Source organism: Condylostylus longicornis, unplaced genomic scaffold (genome assembly GCF_029603195.1).
Source record: "Condylostylus longicornis isolate FDR11 unplaced genomic scaffold, ASM2960319v2 ptg000001l, whole genome shotgun sequence".
Lineage (NCBI taxonomy): Eukaryota > Metazoa > Arthropoda > Insecta > Diptera > Dolichopodidae > Condylostylus > Condylostylus longicornis.
In genome coordinates this window covers 3,979,080-3,998,087 of record NW_026577970.1, presented here as the reverse complement: position 1 = coordinate 3,998,087, position 19,008 = coordinate 3,979,080, and the positions used below count along the sequence as shown (strand labels likewise).

The 19,008-nt window shown below is 25.4% G+C and overlaps 2 protein-coding genes across 2 annotated transcripts in view; both read right to left on the bottom strand.

Moving 5' to 3' along the window:
- The window catches only part of LOC129610752 (dynein regulatory complex subunit 4), a 47,551-nt gene that overhangs the window by 28,273 nt on the left and 270 nt on the right, over positions 1-19,008 (bottom strand). The gene's annotated exons all lie outside the window — the stretch shown is intronic.
- On the bottom strand, positions 16,903-18,858 carry LOC129618670 (FMRFamide receptor). The gene is made up of 3 exons (XM_055533570.1): positions 18,834-18,858; positions 18,032-18,533; positions 16,903-17,710 (listed from the first exon to the last, which is right to left on the bottom strand). The coding sequence occupies exons 1-3, from the start codon at positions 18,856-18,858 to the stop codon at positions 16,903-16,905; spliced, it is 1,335 nt and encodes a 444-aa protein (XP_055389545.1).

Below are 19,008 nucleotides of genomic sequence, written 5' to 3'. Positions count from 1 at the left end.
ATTTAACTGCTCTAGTCATGATAATTTTGCACTATATTGTTGCATAAGTTAACGAGTATTGAAAACAAAATTGCCTTCTTTACGGAAATTAGTGTAATGCTGTTTTGGTTTTTATATTGAAGCTTACTGTGTTGTTATGAAAATTTATATTAAATTCTTACAATTAGTCAAGTGGATCCACATAGCAATATTTTAATTAGATTCTTAAGTTTAATAACATTATCGAAATAGTTCACTTAAACGATAGTGTAAAATGGTGTACTCATTACTTATTTACGCTGTATATTTATTACACATAACTTTATATTCCTATATATGTATGTAGGTATTATGAGAAAATAAAATTTGAGTATACAGCTAGTAGATTAAAATAGCACAAATAAACGCACATATCTTAGATACTATTACGAGTACATTATTATGTAAAATACTTTACGAAATGTTGATGGCATCAGAATATTAAAATTTATATTATATTTTATTATTTTAGGGAATATGATTATGATGTCATAAGCATCCGTACAATATGATATTTGATTGATATTTTGAATAATATAAAGATTATAAAAATATAGTATTAAAATTAGTATTTATGATTTTAATTTATGTCATACTCAATACATAAATTTCAGATTTTTACGGAAAGAATATTTTGTTATTAAAGTCGTTGAATCAGATTAAATGATTTGTAAATATCATTGATTTATGAAAACCAGATAATTGGAAAATGCATGAAAAATTCGTCGACTAAAAAAGATGTGTTAAATTTTCTGTGCTATCTTAAAATAAAGTTGGGTCAAACCAATGGTTTGTATTGTAGCACTTTTCCCTTCTACAAGTGGAAATACTGCTTTTAAATACAGTCTTTGTATTACTATTACACTATTACTATAAATACACCATTAAAATTATTTTCATTCGTATACGAGACTATTTCCAGGATTGCATACATTTAGGGTGAACGATATATCTTTGAAATCAAGCAAAATTAATTTAAATTGTTTAATAACATAATGCTCGAGTTTAAGGGTTAATTGTGTGAAATATAAAGTGTAAAAAATTCAAATTTTACAAAATTCAAGAGGCGATAACTTGAGAGGGGGTGGAGATGGAGAAAAATTTCAGGCTTCTATAACTTGGTCTCTAGAAGAAAAACGTCTTCAAAAATTTGGAGAAAACGGCTTTTAGATAACGTTAAATTTGAACGGCCATTTTGTTTTTTAAAGTTTAACTATAGTATGCCGCGATAGGAGAAGCAAGCCATTGCCTTTCTGCGTTTTCAAAATTTAAAAAATGCTTATGGTTTCACTGCAACAAATAGTTAAAAAATGACATTTTTAGGGTTTTGGGGGAGTATAACTTCTAGTGGGGCGGAGATACGTAAAAATTTTGTTCTACGGGAATAAGTTTCTAGTAAAGATCTATGTACATATAAAATTTCAGCTTTCCATCTTCAAGGGTGTATAAGTTTTGTAAACATTTCTACGGACAGACGGACGACGGACAGAGTGAAACTAATAAGTACTTCTTTTTCAAAAATTTTTTGAAAAAGTGCTAAAAATAGAGTCAATTCATAATTTTACTAAAGATTTCTGTATGTTTTTGAAAATTCAGTTTTTACTTCGAATTCAGAAAAGCAAATTCAGTTTAATTTATTTAGTTCGATAAATTAAAACTAGAAAAAGTCTTCAAAATTGTAACATTTAAAAATCATAGCATTGCTTAAAGTTGTAAAGTAGTATTAAAAAAAAATACATAGAAAAAATGGAAGCAATTTAAAATCTGAAAATGCAAACCAGTTAGTTTCTGCAGTATATCTGTACACGAAAAAAAAAGTTGTCTCCAAAAAAATATAGGATTCAAAGCTTAGGAACGATTACAATTTTTTTTCAAAGAAATCTTAGAAAAATATCGTAGATTTCTAATTTTTGCGCTCATTACCATAGTTTTAAGCACATATTTCTAAAATGCAAGTAAATTTGCATTACGGTTTTGAGTACTACTATTTTAGCATTATTTGTTTTTCGCTGTAGGACGATAATTCCAATTGTTTTTGGAAATCTTTCACTCTGCTTGTGTTGTAATTACAATTTTTTTTTTGGAATGAGTTACAAATTTTTGTTCCAACAAAGCCCATTATTTTCCGCACTCAATTCTACATAGACTTTAGGACAATGCGAAAAAAAAATGTGACAGTTTTCACTTTATTTGAAACCTTTTATAGGCTTTATATTCAATCGTTTAAAAAAAAACAGTTGCAGTCATTATGCCAAAATTTCCCAAAAATGAGGTAGTAGAACTCGATAAAAAATGGGAAGCTCACTTCAAATTTCTTTTCCGTGGCACTCCTCTTTGTAAATCATATGGGTAATGTTGGTTTTACTACATTTCATTATAGAAAATCATACTCTTATAGCTTTACTTTATAAACCCAAAATAAGGTTATGCAATTGTGTATATGACCTTTTTATAGTGTTTTTTTTGAGTTTTGAAATAAAATACAGAACAATTAGAATTTTTTTAATTATATTCGCTTTGCATAAATTTATTAATTTCTAAATTAAATTATAGTTTTATTAAAAATAAATTTTTATATTAATTTATTATTAAATAATAATTATATTTTATAATTAAACTATTTACAATTTCTATTTTTTTTTTTTTTAATTATTTCATACAATTATAACTTACTGTCTCATTTTTATTTTGAAATTTAACATTTTTTAGAAAATATATAATATTATTATATATGTATACATTTATTATATATGTATATTTGAAATTAAATTTTAGGATTTTCAAATTTACGTTGGTTTCGTTAATAGCTATTTACAATAAATATAAATATTTTTAAATATTATTTATTTACATTAATTTTAATGAGCAAATTTCCTTTAGAACTTAGTCGTGGAATTATAAACCAATAAACAAACGCATAATTTTCCCTCTTATTTACTCTAAGTTTTATTAAAACAATAAATTTCTTAATTATATAATATTAAAGTTAAAATGTAAGAAAAATTAATATTACAAAAATAATTGTTATAATATATTTATAATTTATTATATAATAATTTTGAAAATTAAAATTTTATTATTTAGTCAAAATAAAGAACAAATACATTTAAAGAAAATTTAGATTTATTTTATTGTTGTACGAAATGAATGATATTGGTAAATTTAATTTTGTGATGCTCTTAAAAATTTGTTAAAAATTTTGATATTAGAATTACAAGATTTTTCCAAGTGGTATAAGTGTAAAAACAATCGGAATTCGGAAATACAAATTAAATAAATTTAGAGAATGCAACAGTAAATTAGCAACGTGATAGTGCTGCGAAAAAGCAATCTTTATATTTAAATTGTAACTGGCCTCATTTACAAATTCTAGCGGCTTAAATGCCGATTTATTTATCTTTTATCTTTATTTTACACCGAAGTAAATCTTGCTGTTCATTTTTATAATAAATTTTTAATCGGAAAAATCTAACGTAATGTAAAATAGTAAGATAGAGACTTGCTTATTATACCGCTGGTAGTACCTAATATTTTCTTTTAATGACAAAAATGCAGAGCCGTAAAGTACGTTTTCTACTTATTGTACCGCTGGTATAGTAATAATTTCTTTTACTGAGAAAAATGCAGAGCGGTAAGCAACATTTATTAGAGTTTATTATAGTTTAGAGAGGCTTCTAAAATTTCTGTAAGAAAATTGTTTGTCTTGTCATACTTTTTTCTGTGTCCGCAGCGCTACATTTTTGTTATTGCGTTATTGCGTCTTGGCTTACATTTATGCCAGTTACTGTAGCTTGAAACATTTGTTTAGAAACCTTCTAGCTTTCCTATTTGGTTTCAGGAGGGACGAGTACATCTTTATGTATCTTTTTCATTTAATTAATGTCCCTCGTATATTTTTCTTTCTTTAAATAAAATTTTTAATTTTTTGTTTTGTTAGTGAATTTTTAAAAATCTCATAAAATTTTCTAACCTTTATCAAATATTTTTTTTTTAAAGATATGAGATTAAATTAAAATATTTGTATTTAATATAAAGTAGAATTTTTTTTTTTTTTAGAAATATTCTAATGAAATATCCCTTATCAAATCGGAAGAGATATTGACCTTTATGTCATAGTTCCATCATATTGATATTCTAATAAAATAATATGTGCTATCATAAAAGAATATTGTAAAAGTTTATTTGTTTGTTATATAGAAAAATAATAAATTTAAAATAAGTTTTTCTTAAAAAAAAATGAAAAATTATGAACCAAATTTAAATTTTATCTTAGGAAATAAGATAAAAGGAGTTTACTATTAACAAATTTAAACTTCCTTTGAATGGAATTTGTTTTAAAATTTTTAATATCTGTATTCAGATACTTAGTTGCTTCAAATACTGTTCAAATGCATTTAGTTTTATGTTTTGTCTTAGCACACAAAATTTCGAAAGGTTGACGATTTTTAAAGAGTGTGAAAAACAGTTATTTTGCATATAATTTCAATAATTGTCGTAACTTTGTAAGTTTTTTATGTAATCAAGCGATTCTGTGATAAACATAACAAGAAATCAAAGTGACCATCTTAGCTTCTTATAGCTGTCAACTTTGTATATAACTTAATCTTGTAAAACTCTTCTTGTTCTAAGCATATATTGTGAGAACTTGATTAGTTAATACCTATAAGCTAATATTGCAAGTACGCTACTTATTGCATTATTCTTCTTCATGTACCCGTATATACAGGGTGATTCAGAAAGGTATACAACAACATATACCATTGATTAGAGGATCAAAAATAGGTAAAACATTTGCTCAGGACTGGGTGCCAAATCTCAAGAGTTTCCGAGTTCCAGGGATTTTAGCGAATTCTTGCAAAATTTTTACTTATCCAAGTTTTTTTTTATTATAACTTCCGTTTTGAAAAAGATTGGAACTTTAAACAAACAGTTTCTGAAAGGCCTAGTGATGGGTTTAAAATAGACATGCTGCTTGATTCAGTATTTTATGCTACTTCGGAAGACCTCACATTTGAACTTTTTGGAAAAATAAATTTTTCCCTTGTTTTATTTTTTCAGTTTTGTCTAAACTAAATAGATAATTTCGTAGGAAAGTTTTTGAAACCTTGAAATTTTTTTTAGAATGAAAATAGAATGCTACCCAGCTGCTTAAACTTTAATTAAAGTCATCAAACATTAAAAAAATTTGCATGTTGCAGAAGATGTAGCGCAAAAACCATTTCTATGTTAAGATTTTAAAGGTCCTATCTTTCACTATTGCTTATTACTAAGCGCTGTAATTATCAACTATCATTAATTTAGGATGACAAGAGTCACTCGAAAAAACAGCTGACATTTTTAAGAGACGTTATTTTGATAAAAATCTGAATTTTAATGTTTTTATTGAAACCTAAGAAATAATAATTGAAATTGAAACGAAATTTTGTACAAACTTTTTAATTGAAAAACAAAAATTGAATTTAAAAAATTTTAAATTTTTGAAAAGAAAAACTAGAATTTTGTATTACGAAAAACAAAAAAAAATCTAGTAATCAAAAAATTTTTTTCGAAACTTTTCTTGGTAAAGAAAATTGATAGGTTTTTAATTTTTGCCAATTTTTATAAGAAATGGTACCTATATGGTTTGAAATTTTTAAATGCATTTTTCTCAGATTGGGTGCAATTTAATAATTTGAAAAAAATATTTTCGAAATCTAGACATCATTTAGCATCTGAAGCTATTAAAATTATTCAGCTGAAACGAATTTTTAACGCATGCCATATAAATTTTGACATTTATTCTAATAGAAAAAAAATTTTTTTAATAGAAAAATTTTATTTTTTTGAACAGAATGGAGTACGTAAGGGAATTAATAAATTTTCAACAAGTTTTTCGCAAACTTAAATTGACATACGGTTGATGCAACTAAAGAGCTGTTCCAGTAAAGCAATTAATTTAAAATATGCGATTGAATAGAAATAGATTTGAAAGAAGAAAAACATAAATTTTCTCCAAATTAAGTGAATTTCATAGAAAAATTTGGTGTTTGTTTTGAGAAATTTGTAAAGTTTTTGGATAAAGGAAAATTAAATTGAATTCAATTTTAGTTTTATCAACATCTGGTTTGATTTTATAATCAAAAAAACTTGGATAAGTAAAAATTTCGTAAAAATCCCTGTTACTCGGAAACCCTTGAGTAGAAGTTAAAAATATTTCAGTTCATCTTGATCAAATATCGTTTTCGCTATTATAGATTTTCAAATTTACGTAGTAAGGGCGAAATTGTTATAAAACTTTAAGAAGGAATTTTAATATTTAATTCTTTTTCATTGTTTGCAACGTCGTTCTGCAACGAGATGAAAGAAACATAAAAACTACAAAAATTTCATAGACGATTATTCCTGGAAACCATTAAATCTACTGACATCATAAAATGCATAAAAAATAATTTTACGATAATTTCTCTAAAAATTTTTTTATTATTAAAGCGTTATAGAGATTTTGGAATTTTTTGCTGTACAGATTTTGTAGCGCATATTATATTTTGTTTTAAATGACTAAAGGAAACAATACTGAGGCATTTTGTTTAGGAAGCTTTGAAAAAGTTGAAGATTTAATAGAAAGTTATTCATACACTTTTCTATATATTTTCATTTAATTCTATGATGATTCATCATTTCAGATTAAAATCAATTAACATATAGGTTCGATGTAATCGGGAAAACCATATTTCAATAGGTTCACAATTGGAACACCTTTAGCAAACTGTTCCAGTTTTTCAAAAACAGCCGCTGATTCGTGAAATTTATAACTACTGGAAAATAGTCTTGCAGTTTGGGTGACATTATTTATTTTAGCGTTTAAATACAGTCGTGCTAATTCAGTTCAATATAGTCGTGCTAATTGAGTTTTGGAGTAATTGTATGAACATTTTAGCGTTTTTATTGAATAAATAAGTTATTCATTTTTAAATTAACTTATTTTTACTATTGTATTGAAATTTAAACATTAAATGTGAATTTCTAGATATCAATGAAAACAAAATATTGCACATGATTTAAAATTAAATATACTTTTACCCACTCCAGTTCATTCTGAAAAAATATTTGGTAACTTTAAACAAAATTGTACTGTATTTTAAATTACATATTTTTCTTAATCTCTGTGGGATAAGATTATACTGATGGAAAAATATTGAAAAGAAAAAAATACTTTGATCTAAAAGTCAAGTCATCGTAAAAAACTATTAACTTACATGCTCAAAGAGAGAGGAGATCCCGAACAAAAGATACATGTTAAGGAGTTTTTGTTTATTTTTTAATATCTGACGATGACAGGATATTTAAAAGACATTAAATATATAAATTTTACAGTTAATAGAAGTCTGCATGCTTACAAAACTGAAGCCAAGGATGGAAATATTAATTATAATAACTCAAATATTTTTTGAACTCTTATAATGGTATACATGAAGGTTATAATAAATGAGTTTTTGCAATAATATGTTTTTAAAATTCATTTTTACAAATATGGTTCATAAGAGTGAGCCTATTGAATAGGATTCGTGGAAGAGCATTTCGTTTTAAAATTTAAAATATTATTAAATTATCTTTCAAATGAGATGAATTTTAGTAAAAGTTTAAAGCTTTTTTGTGATCGGTGAAAGATTAAATTATCGATCAAAATGTCGTGATTTCGAAAATTTTCTAGTTAATGAAGATGGGAAACAAGAAGTTTGAGAAAACTAATTACACAACCCTGTTTTCGACAGAAGTTTAGTAGTGAGTTCTCTTAACTTATAGAGTTAAGATAACAAAATTTCATAGAAATTCCTTATTTGTTATTATCATGATAATAGAACTGAAAATAAGCCGTGACCATCTAGTTAAGAAAACCCCGTGTGCATCTTTTAGTCTAGATTTCTGAAAAAATTTACGACTTCAACCGTATAAATAGAAAATTAATCATAGTTGTGCTTGAAGGTGGAACATTATTCAATGCAAATATGGAAAGGTAATCGGAATTACCTGTTTTTATCGATGAAGCAATTCAGATTGTCGTATAAAACTAAAATTATAATTAAAATAAATTTAAATCTTCTTTTTATATTTTAGACCAATCAAATTTTTTAAGGTTTATTTAATTTTAAATTACATAGAATAAAATGTTATGTATTCGGCCAAAGTTTTTACTGCAAATCCAAAATTTTTTTGTTTCATTAGAAAACATTTTATTATACAAAATCTAAAAGTTCAATAATTTATAAAATTCGCTTATAGTGAGGTTTCATAATTCGAAAATAGTTTAAATAAAGAAAAATATAGGGAAATGTAAATAAATTTGAAGAATTTTCTTGCAGTCAACTGTGATGTTTATTAGACAGAAACAATATTGAAATTAAAATCGTTCGAACGTTTTTTTAGAAAAAGGTTTGAAATGAATTCATTTCATTGCTCAAATATTGTGTAAACATACGTTAGGGAATTTTTGAGTAAAAAATTAAAATATTGTCTGACTGTTCCATAATAATTTCTAAAATGAATTTTATATAAAATAACTTTGAAATTCCGTTTGTATAACAAAAGAATAAACCACCCTAGAGAAAGCTAAATGTTATGTAATTTTACCTTTAGTATTTTTATCCTGGCACCATTTAAATAACATACTCATATTTTCCAAGAAAATTGTCGGGAAATATTTTTCATTTCATATTCTTTTATTTCCGATTATCTTCTTGTACATACATTCGTTATTATGTACGTTCATGTATAAAAAAAAAAAGCTTATAATAATAACAGTAATGTGGAGCATAAAATAATTTCAGTTAAAGAGATCCTTTTTATTTCTTTTCTTTTTTTTTTTAGTTCAAAACATGAAAATAATATGTGCTATTAAAATTTCATTTTAGAAAAGGAACGGAAATAAACACACATTTATTCACTGTATGAGTACATTGTTTGCGATTTTCTTTCGCGTTTCATTCGAAATATCATTCGAAAGAGGGCAAACTTTCATATAGAATATTTGTTTTTGGAAAGTAAAGAATTCAAAAGAAAGTTATCTATAGGTTCTTTCCTATTTACTATATGTCCTATTTATGTTATGTAGAGTATATGTTCGCGTTGTATATGTTGGCGTTTTTCTTTTCAAATGAATTCAAAAGAAAAATGAAAACTTAAAATAGTAAACCAAAATATTGTTATATGCAAAAGAAAAATACAAAATTTTAAGATTCGACATATTTTTTATTTTATTATAGAATAAAGTTTTGTTGATGGACAGAAAAATTTCCATAAATTTAATAATCTTACATAAATAAATTATGATAACCAAAGAAAAGAAAAAATAGCCTGATGAAAGAAACTATTCCTATTATGTTTATGACCCCCCCTATACAAAACTATCAAAGAGAAAGTAATAATAAATTTTATTGTTGTCGAAATTATTTTAGGCTTGGAACCTAAGATTTTTTCATGCAGAAAATATATTATTTGAAATAAAATTATTCAAGTATAAAAGTATTTGGAGACTTGTACAAAACTATTTCTATGAGTTTTTCAAAGATAGTCTCCTTTAGCATCAAGTCATATGAGACGCTCAGCGCATTAGTGGCCCATTCAATATTTTTGCAAAAATGAGTTATTACATATGTTTAATTGAGCTGTAATAGTCCAAAGAACTGTTCTATATTTTCTAAATACCTAGTTTACCCCTCTTTACACTATATTTTGACATAAGCTAGATTGTAGATTTGTAAGGGAACCGAGTGGGGCAGAAGTATTCTCCGGGCCACCGCAGCCTCCCGGAGAATACTCTTATAACAATTCGCGACTTATTGTAGCCTCCACACGCCCTCACCGACAATGCCCCCGTTACACTAATGAAACTCGAGACATCCCTAAGGGAGTTGGACAGCAGTTCCCCAACACTTAGGAAACCCTGTCTCTGACATAAGCTAGTTTTTGCCTTTAAAAAATTTTCTTAAAAATTAAACATTTGACATTTCAGTCGCAATTTACTCGAAATTTCATTTTTGCAAGTAGGCAACTAATGCGCTGAACGCCTCATATAATAATTGTTTAAAAAACTAATATATTTAAGAATTTTAGTAGTAAATTATTTAGTGGTGCAAGTTCAATGCAAATTATTTTTAAATTTGTACGGCAACTGTTACAAGACAATTTTGTTGAAATAGTAGTCTAACAGCAACACTCGTTTATGCAAAGTATAAAAACTTATACAACCAAACCAAATTTCGTGGAATATAATTACTCCGTTACTCCATTTATTTATGCGAAATTTTAATACAGTTAACTTTACGATTCCCGAAATATGACTAAATTATTTTCAGAGCTGTATGGTAGCTCAGTAAAGAATAATTTGTGTGTCATATATATATACTTTATATTCTATATTGAATTGCTTAATCGTTGTGAATATATTGAATTGATTTTAGTAATCCATCAATTTTAAATTGAAAATCGGCTAATACAGCATTTATACACGCAACGCTATGTGTTCTTTCACAACCATATAATATTTTGGATGCCTTAGTTAGAATTTTATCACATTTTCTAATTTGTGTCTGGGGATATGGTGCCTTATGAATAAAATTATATCGCTTGTGGTTTTTGCATTAGTTTATCCCTATCTCCTTATTAATTGCTCATTAATTTTCCTTCATTGCAGATAATATGATGACGTCTGGGTTTTATGCAAATGGAATATATGATTCCAAGCCAAAAGGAACCAAAATGGCATTTGTAAAGTAAAATAAAATTGAAAAAGTGTTTTCGAAATCTCAAACTCAAAGCTATAAAAGATTATAATTTCTAAATAAAATTTAGGAAATTATTATTTATAATCAAATAAATATCTATTGGTATACATACTATTTTTAATGAGAGGCTAACCATTTAAGATTTGGAATTTTCCGTAATAATTCTGATAACCATAAAAAAAAGTTTGTTTTAAAACACAAAATTTGAAAAAAATTCTTTTTTGATTTCCATTAATAAAAAATCATGGAATTTTTCCAATATTCTTAATTAAATATTAAAAATTTTAAAAAAATTAATGAGCATTAACGAGGCAATTTTTAAGAAGAAAAAGGATTTAAAATAAACAGAAATTATAAGTAAATGAAAATTACTATTACGTAAATAAGATTTTGAAATGGAGATTTCTCTTTTTAACTTTTATAGGGTTACTAGTATTATAAGTAAAGATTTCATTATTAAACAAATATCAGAAACGAAAGTTTCAACAAATATCAGAAATGAAATTACACAGTGCAATATCGACCATCATGTAATAAACATAGCTTTGGAAATATTATATTGCAAATACATGTATCCAGAATAAAAAAACCTGAGTCTTAAAAAAGAAATAAAATTTATGAAACCGTATTTCTACAGCGCCTTTTAGAACAATTTACAATTTTTTTATTGTTTGACTGTTGACCCTATAATTTTTTCTTATTTTGTCAGATTGAAAACTTTGCGTAAATCTAAAAAAAAAAAGTTAAAAAGGACTTTTGATCTTGAAAAATAAATAGAAAAATAAGTTTGGATAAAGTCAAAGGTTTATAAAGCAGCAACTTTTAGCTAGAAGAACTATTTTTAAAAAAACAATCTTCGACTTGAATTAATTTATTTAAAATAATACATACGCCAATAAAAATTTTTTTTACAATAAAAAACTATTGCATACTTTTCGGAGCAAGTACAAAAATTAAAAATAAACGTTTGAGGTCGATGGTTAATTAGTGTGGATATGATATAAGGTACGCAAGAACGGAAATTTTATTGATCTCGACAAACGATAAGGCGAATAATCTGTTGAAATTTCAGAATTCTTCAGCTTGATGTCTAAGAGCAAAATAATATCAAATATTTTAGATTATTATTAATTTCAACGGCCATTTTGTCAGTTTAATGTTCAATTATGCTGTTTTGTGCTAAAAGAATTATGTCGCTACTTTCCTGCCTTTGTGAAATTCAAAAAATTGCTGTGGTTTCGATGCAATAAAATAGCAAAAGAGGTAATTTTTAGGGGCGAGGCAGGTAAATATTTTCTTCTAGAGAAATAAGTTTCTAGTAAAAATCTATTTGTGTATTAAATATCAGATTTCTATTCTAAACGGTGTAGAAGTTTCGGGCAGACAGACATATTGATAATAATTAGCTCTTTTTTTAATTTTGTTAGAAAAATGCTCAAAAATAAAAAGCCTAAAAATTGAAAATGTAATAAAGTTTCCAAGTTGATTGTTTAAAAATATAAAAACAAAAGAAGAAAAAAGTCATATTCCCCCTTTTATTTTGTTACAAATACATAAACAAAGAAAAAGTATTACAGCACGTTCTGTGAACGCTCATTAAGGATTTTTGCTATGGTTATTAAACAGCACAATATTCTGTCAATAAAATTCTCTTGGTAATTTTTCTTTTTCTTTATGAGTATACAAAAATGACAAAGAAAATACAAAAATAAAAAAATAAATAAGAATCCAACAATAAAATTAAATTAAAATATTCCCTTAAGAAAAATATGTTGTATTTCTAAGGACATTCAATTAATACAAAACACAAAAAAAAAAGGAATATTTTTATTTTAATTCGCAAATATCGTAAATTTGTATATGTATAAAGAGCCTATGAGAAAATATCAAAGAATATTTTTTTAATTTTCATGAAAAAGCTGATATTACACTCGGCGTATTTGAGAATATTTTGTCGTTTCGAAGTATAATTTTTAGTTATATTGAATAATTTTCAAAAACTTAAGTATAAAATTATTTAAATTCCCGTTTACACATCTTTATATTAATATAATTGTATAAATATTTGTGTATGAAAAAGAAAGCATTTTCTAACGCGAGTATGTTTTGAAAATAAAAATTGAATGAATGGGTCTTAAAAACTTTAGACGCACACAATACTCAAGGAATAAAATTTTCCGTTTTGTTATTTACGTTATGAAATTTTATTTTTTTTGCTTTTTGGTTAATTTAATTTAGTTTTGCATATTTTCATATTATTTTGTATTCCATTTCTAATTTAAAATTTTTATATAAAAACTTAATGTAAATAAAATAATCTTTGTTAAAATTTGCTCTTAGTATTGCCAAATGCTGTTTCAGAAATATTTTTACAAGATTAGAAATATTGTTTTGGAAATGGAGTGTGTTTTATATGTATAACTTTAAGTGCATTAAAATAAGGACTTAATACCCTAATTTAATCATAATCAAGTTGTTAACGATTCTGCACACAATGCTTTTGATGATTCGTCATATCTATGATAAGCGATTAGGTTGGCAAACTTATACAAATTTCATGTATCATCTTATCAAACTCTACCTGATATAATTGCTCGATGTAATTATTCTATGATTTAAGATGCTTATACTAATTTTTATTTTCTAAATTTTTATTAAATTTAATAAGAGTGCGTGATTTAAGAAGAACTTATATTGTAAATCAAGAGACCTTTCTAAACAGAATTCCAATATTTAGTGTCAAGAAATTTCTCTAATTAGTTTCTTAGGTATATCAGAGAAAAGTGTAAAATTGACCCAAAATCAAAGATCGATTCTCAAATACAGGTTTTCTCGAAAATAATAAATTGATAGTTTATTCTCTTAACATATTGAAATATTAAAAGTGTGCTTAATATTTTAATAAGTTTGAAGGCGAGAGATAACTAAAAGCTGTTAAAATTTCAGACTTCTTCAGCTTGACGTCAAAGAGAAAAATAATATCAACGGCCATTGTGTCAGTTTAATGTTCAATTATGCTGTTTTGTCCCAAAAGAATTGCGTCACTACTTTTCCGCCTTTGCGAAATTCAAAAAATGGCTGTGATTTCGATGCAATAAAATGGCAAAAAAGAAAAAGAGACTTTAAGAGAAGAAGTTTGAATTCAAAAAAAAGGCGGATATAAATTTTTAACAAAATGGATTCGTAAATAATGCGTTTCTGTCGAAAACTTACAAGATGTAAAATCTGGTTTTGGTTCGACCATGCATTGCGGCCAGTAACAGGAAATTCTTAATATGTAAGAATACTCTGAACTTGACGTTAATTGCATATAACGTGGCATCAACTGCCATCAAAGGTGATTTCAATTTAATTTAAGAATCACTGAATGTAAACTATAATTAAACAATTTTTTGGAAAAATTACTTAAGTTGGTAACCCTATTTGTTTATATTCTTATTTTGAATTTATTAAAGATAATATTTTTGTATTAAAGATTCTGGGACCTGTATAAGAGCGAATAACTTTTATTTTTACAGAATTTTTGTTTAAAAATATTTAATTGTGCATAAATCATAATTTATACAAAAAAAATTGTCGGAAAATATTTCATATTACTTTTACAAGGCCCTTTAATGAAGGAAAATGTAAAAAGTAATGAAAAAAATTGTTACCTATAAAAAATTATTAATATTTAAAAAAACTTACAGTTTGATGAAAAAAAATAAAACAAAAAAAAATGGAAAAACAATTCGTTAATTAAAACTTCAATATTTGTTGATAATGGCACATTGTAAGCTAGGGGGTTATTTTTGATAATTTAATAAAAACGAGAAAAAAAATAGAGTTGACCATGTCAACTGTGTGATACCCGTACGAATTTGTTGTCATATGTGCGAATAAAGATGCCATAACTGACTATGGGACAGACTATGACTTTATGTTGCCGTATATTAATTTATGCAAAATTTCAGTACTGTGTTTTTCAAAATACTGTGTGTGCCAAACTACTATTGAAGTTGTATGGCAGGTACCAGAAGGAACCAAGTAATTTTAACGACTTTTATGAGACACATTGGCCCTAATAATATATTCGTTTGTGTGAAATTTCAATACCACAACTTTAATAGTTTCTGAGATATAGCTAAATAAATTTTGAAGTTGTATGGCAGCTACCCGAACCGGTACCCTGATCATGTCCAATTTAAATAGGGTTCTGGCACTTACTACAATAAATCATTTGTGAAAATTTGGTGAACTTAGCTCAATTAGTTTTTGAGTTATCGTTCGGACGGACGGACAGACAAAGCTAAATCAACTCAGAATTCGACGCTGATTAAAAACATACACTTGAGTCTATATCTAAGACCGTTATTTCTCAACGTTACAAACGGTAAGGCAAATTTAGTATACCCTTCGAACATACGTTCGTACGGGTATAAAAAATATTTTGTCTTTTTGGATATTCTTAATTTGTCCTATTACAGGCTTTATACATTTCTAGTTATAAACAAACGCACCTCGTAAATCATATGTAAATAGTTAAAAAAGTGAAACAAAATCAAGGAGTTTCGAAATTACCGTTCGAGAAATTTTCATTTCATTAATTCTAATGTCTACTAATTTATTGAAATTTATCGCAATTTTCTTGAAATTGGAAATCGATGACACTCGAAATTTTCGTCAGAGGGTTAAGGTCAGAAAATATTTTTTTAAAATTTAAGGATTTATGAATAAGATTCAGCGTTTTGCACAAATTATGGTACAACTACAAAAAGACAATATAAACTTAGAATCTCCTTACATCTGAAATCGGTTGGAAATCGGTTATTTATTTAGCAAGTGGAGCTTATTTTCAAGTGGAGCTCATTAAAAATCTTTTCCTTAATAAGTAATTTTCCAATATTTGTGCTTTTATAAACTTATGCGCTGTCAGACAGATATAGGGGTAAGCAGAATTAAATGAAATTAAACAAAAAGCAATTTATTTCCAAATTTTCTGCGAAATATAGCAAATACGAGTAATGTTTCCATTCAAAATATTTATTTTGAAATTCATACCATCTTAGAGAATTTATAGAGAAAATCTAAATTTTTGTAATATGAAAATAAAAATAATTAATTCAAATTTCACGGTTGGTTTTTTCACCCATCATCGTAATGTGTTTAACGACATAATATAGAAATTTTATCTTCAATGTAGGTTTTGTGATAATATTTTTTTAGAATACAAAAGAAATCAACAATAGAAGAAAATCTATTAAAACGGGGTATTATTGTACCTACATAAAAAGTAAGCGCATAATACAAAAAGGATCGTATTGAAAATTATAATTGTTTGGACCTTATTGAAAAGAAAAAGATAATTAGACTTTTCGTTACATGATATTTTAAGGTTATCTTTATTTTTCCTATAACCTTAAAAATAAAGCTTTTGAATTACGAGATGTTTTTTACATAGGTATTTAATGTTGCCGTAAAAATGAATGTATGTATTAATGATTGTTTTATTAAAATATTAGACATTTTTTTTAATCCTGATTCAATTGTACTGAATATTTGATCCGTATTTAGTTAAATTATATCCTTGAGCCTCTACTTAATATTATGCTTTTGATATAGAACGCATAAGATATGTCTGCAACAATATTAAATGTGTGTGTTTTTTCAACTGCAACAAATTTAGGAAACATGATTGTTAATTTTAATTGTTACCCTTTCTGGATAAATATTATAATTAATAAAATAAAGCAACAAATGTAAAAATTCTCAAACAGGATTAAAAATTTTCCCTTCCAATGAGAAACAATGAAAAATTTGTTGTTTAAATAACAATGATTTGGCTGCGATGTTTTCACGTTAACACGATTGGATTTACATACATATATGATATTGCATAAAATAAATTTAATTATTCTACGTTATACATGGTGGAAATTCTAGAATATTAAGATTAAAATGTTTTAAGTATTTGAAGTATTTGCATCAGAAATTCTAATATAGTATGCAAATAAATTTTTAGAAAAGTTAAACTTTTGGATATTTTTAAAATTTTTGTACAATACCCAACATAACTTTAAATTATACAATAGTAAAAAATTATTTTTTTGAAAATTATTAAAAGATTATGAAAATAGAAGAAAATTTAAAATCCCGATGTCATCATTCCTCCGTTTTTATTATAACAATCGAAATGTAATGATGAACTGGGTGTAATAACTGTTTGAGTTCTTTGTACATCTCTAGCTGGATAATAAACGCATGGGCCAGGTGATGGTGCACGATTACGTTTTATACGTTTACCTGATGTTATTCTAACACTTGTTGGTATACCATTATTATTATTACTATTATTGTTATTATTATTATTATTTCTTGTTAAATTTAATGCCGTTGTACTTCGTTGTGTACCGTGACGTGAAAATCGACCAGATGAACGATTATTACCCTCACCATTTGATATTGAACTTTCATAATGTATTAAATCTGGTTGATCACGACTAATTCTACCTTTACAAAATAATAATAAAAATATACGTTTGAATTTTTCACCAAATATCACATATATTATAAAATTTGCACTACTATTTATTGTTACTAATAAATTTGAAATTTTTATTAAATAATCATCAATTATACCATAAAATGCTTCCAATATATTTGTATATAATGCTAAAAAATTTAATAAAAAAAATACTATAACAACACACAATAACATTGTTGCTAAACCAATCTCACGTCTTTCTGTACGACTTAAACGCTGTCGTTCACGATTTGCCTTTTGAACCTGACGATATATTAAACAATTTAATATTGCTAAACTAAGAAATGGTATAAAATATATAAATATTAAATAACACCAGTGTATATAAATATTAATATATTGATCATTACGACGTAATGATGATGCAATTACGCAAAATATCACATTGTTATCATTATCATTATCATTGATATTATCGTAATTATAATTATTATTTAAAAATAATTCATCAATACCATCATTATTAAAATTAATAGTATTGCTACCGATACCATTATTATTGAAACTATAACTAGAATTATTAATATTATTACCTCTATTCGTATTAATACTACCATTAATATTATTATTAGTTATTGAAAGAGTAGAACCTCTAACATTATTTGTATTACTAGTAGTAACACTATTAGAAATAGTATTACCAGTATTATGAACTCCATTAATTGTATTATTTGTATTAATTGGATTATTATATATTGGTATATTATTATTATTATAATTTAAAGTATCTGTTATTACAATTACTTCCCAAAATCTTGGTATATTATATAAAAATGCAAATAATATACATATAATAAAATAAATTTTTGCTCTACCATATGTACATAATGCTCTAGCTTTTAATGGATGACAAACAGCAACATAACGTTCTAATGTTACAGTAAATGTCATATATACACTTGATGTTTGTGCTGCCATTGCTAATGGAAACATACAAGGTGATATATTCGGATATATATAATAATAATAATAAAATAAATAACCGGTATATGGATATATTGATGGTATACCAAATAATAATATTGATGTAATTATTAATACAGTATCACATCTAGCCAAACCAATTAATAAGTAATTAATACTTGAACGCATTTGTGGCCTTGATAATATTATCATTGATAATATATTACCTAATATACCTAATAAACCAACAAAATTTAATATAACACCACATATCCAAAATTCAAAACGTGCAAATTCTTGATCTGAAAAATCTATTTGACATCTGCTATCTAATAAACTAGTACCATTATTATTATTATTATTTGTGTAATTAAAATAATTTGTTAAATTATTATTATTATTATTATAATTAAAATTTAAATTATTAATTGTATTATTATTATTATTATATTCATTTATTAAATCAATTTGACTGTAATCATATTGTAATGTTGTTGAGGCTGCTTTAGCAATATTTGTAGCAGCAGTTGTAGCAATTGAAAATATATCAATATTTTTTTCATTATTATTAATATCACCATTATTATTATTATTATTAATAATAAAATTTCTAATATCAAAATTATTACTTGCATCACTAACACTACCATACATATTTGAATCATTATTAATAAAATCATTAATAAATTCATTATTATATAAATTTGTTTTTGATGGCATATCATTATAATATGATGATAACGATGATGATGAAGATGATGATGTTTGTAATGGTGATGTAATTGTTTCATTTTTAAAATAATC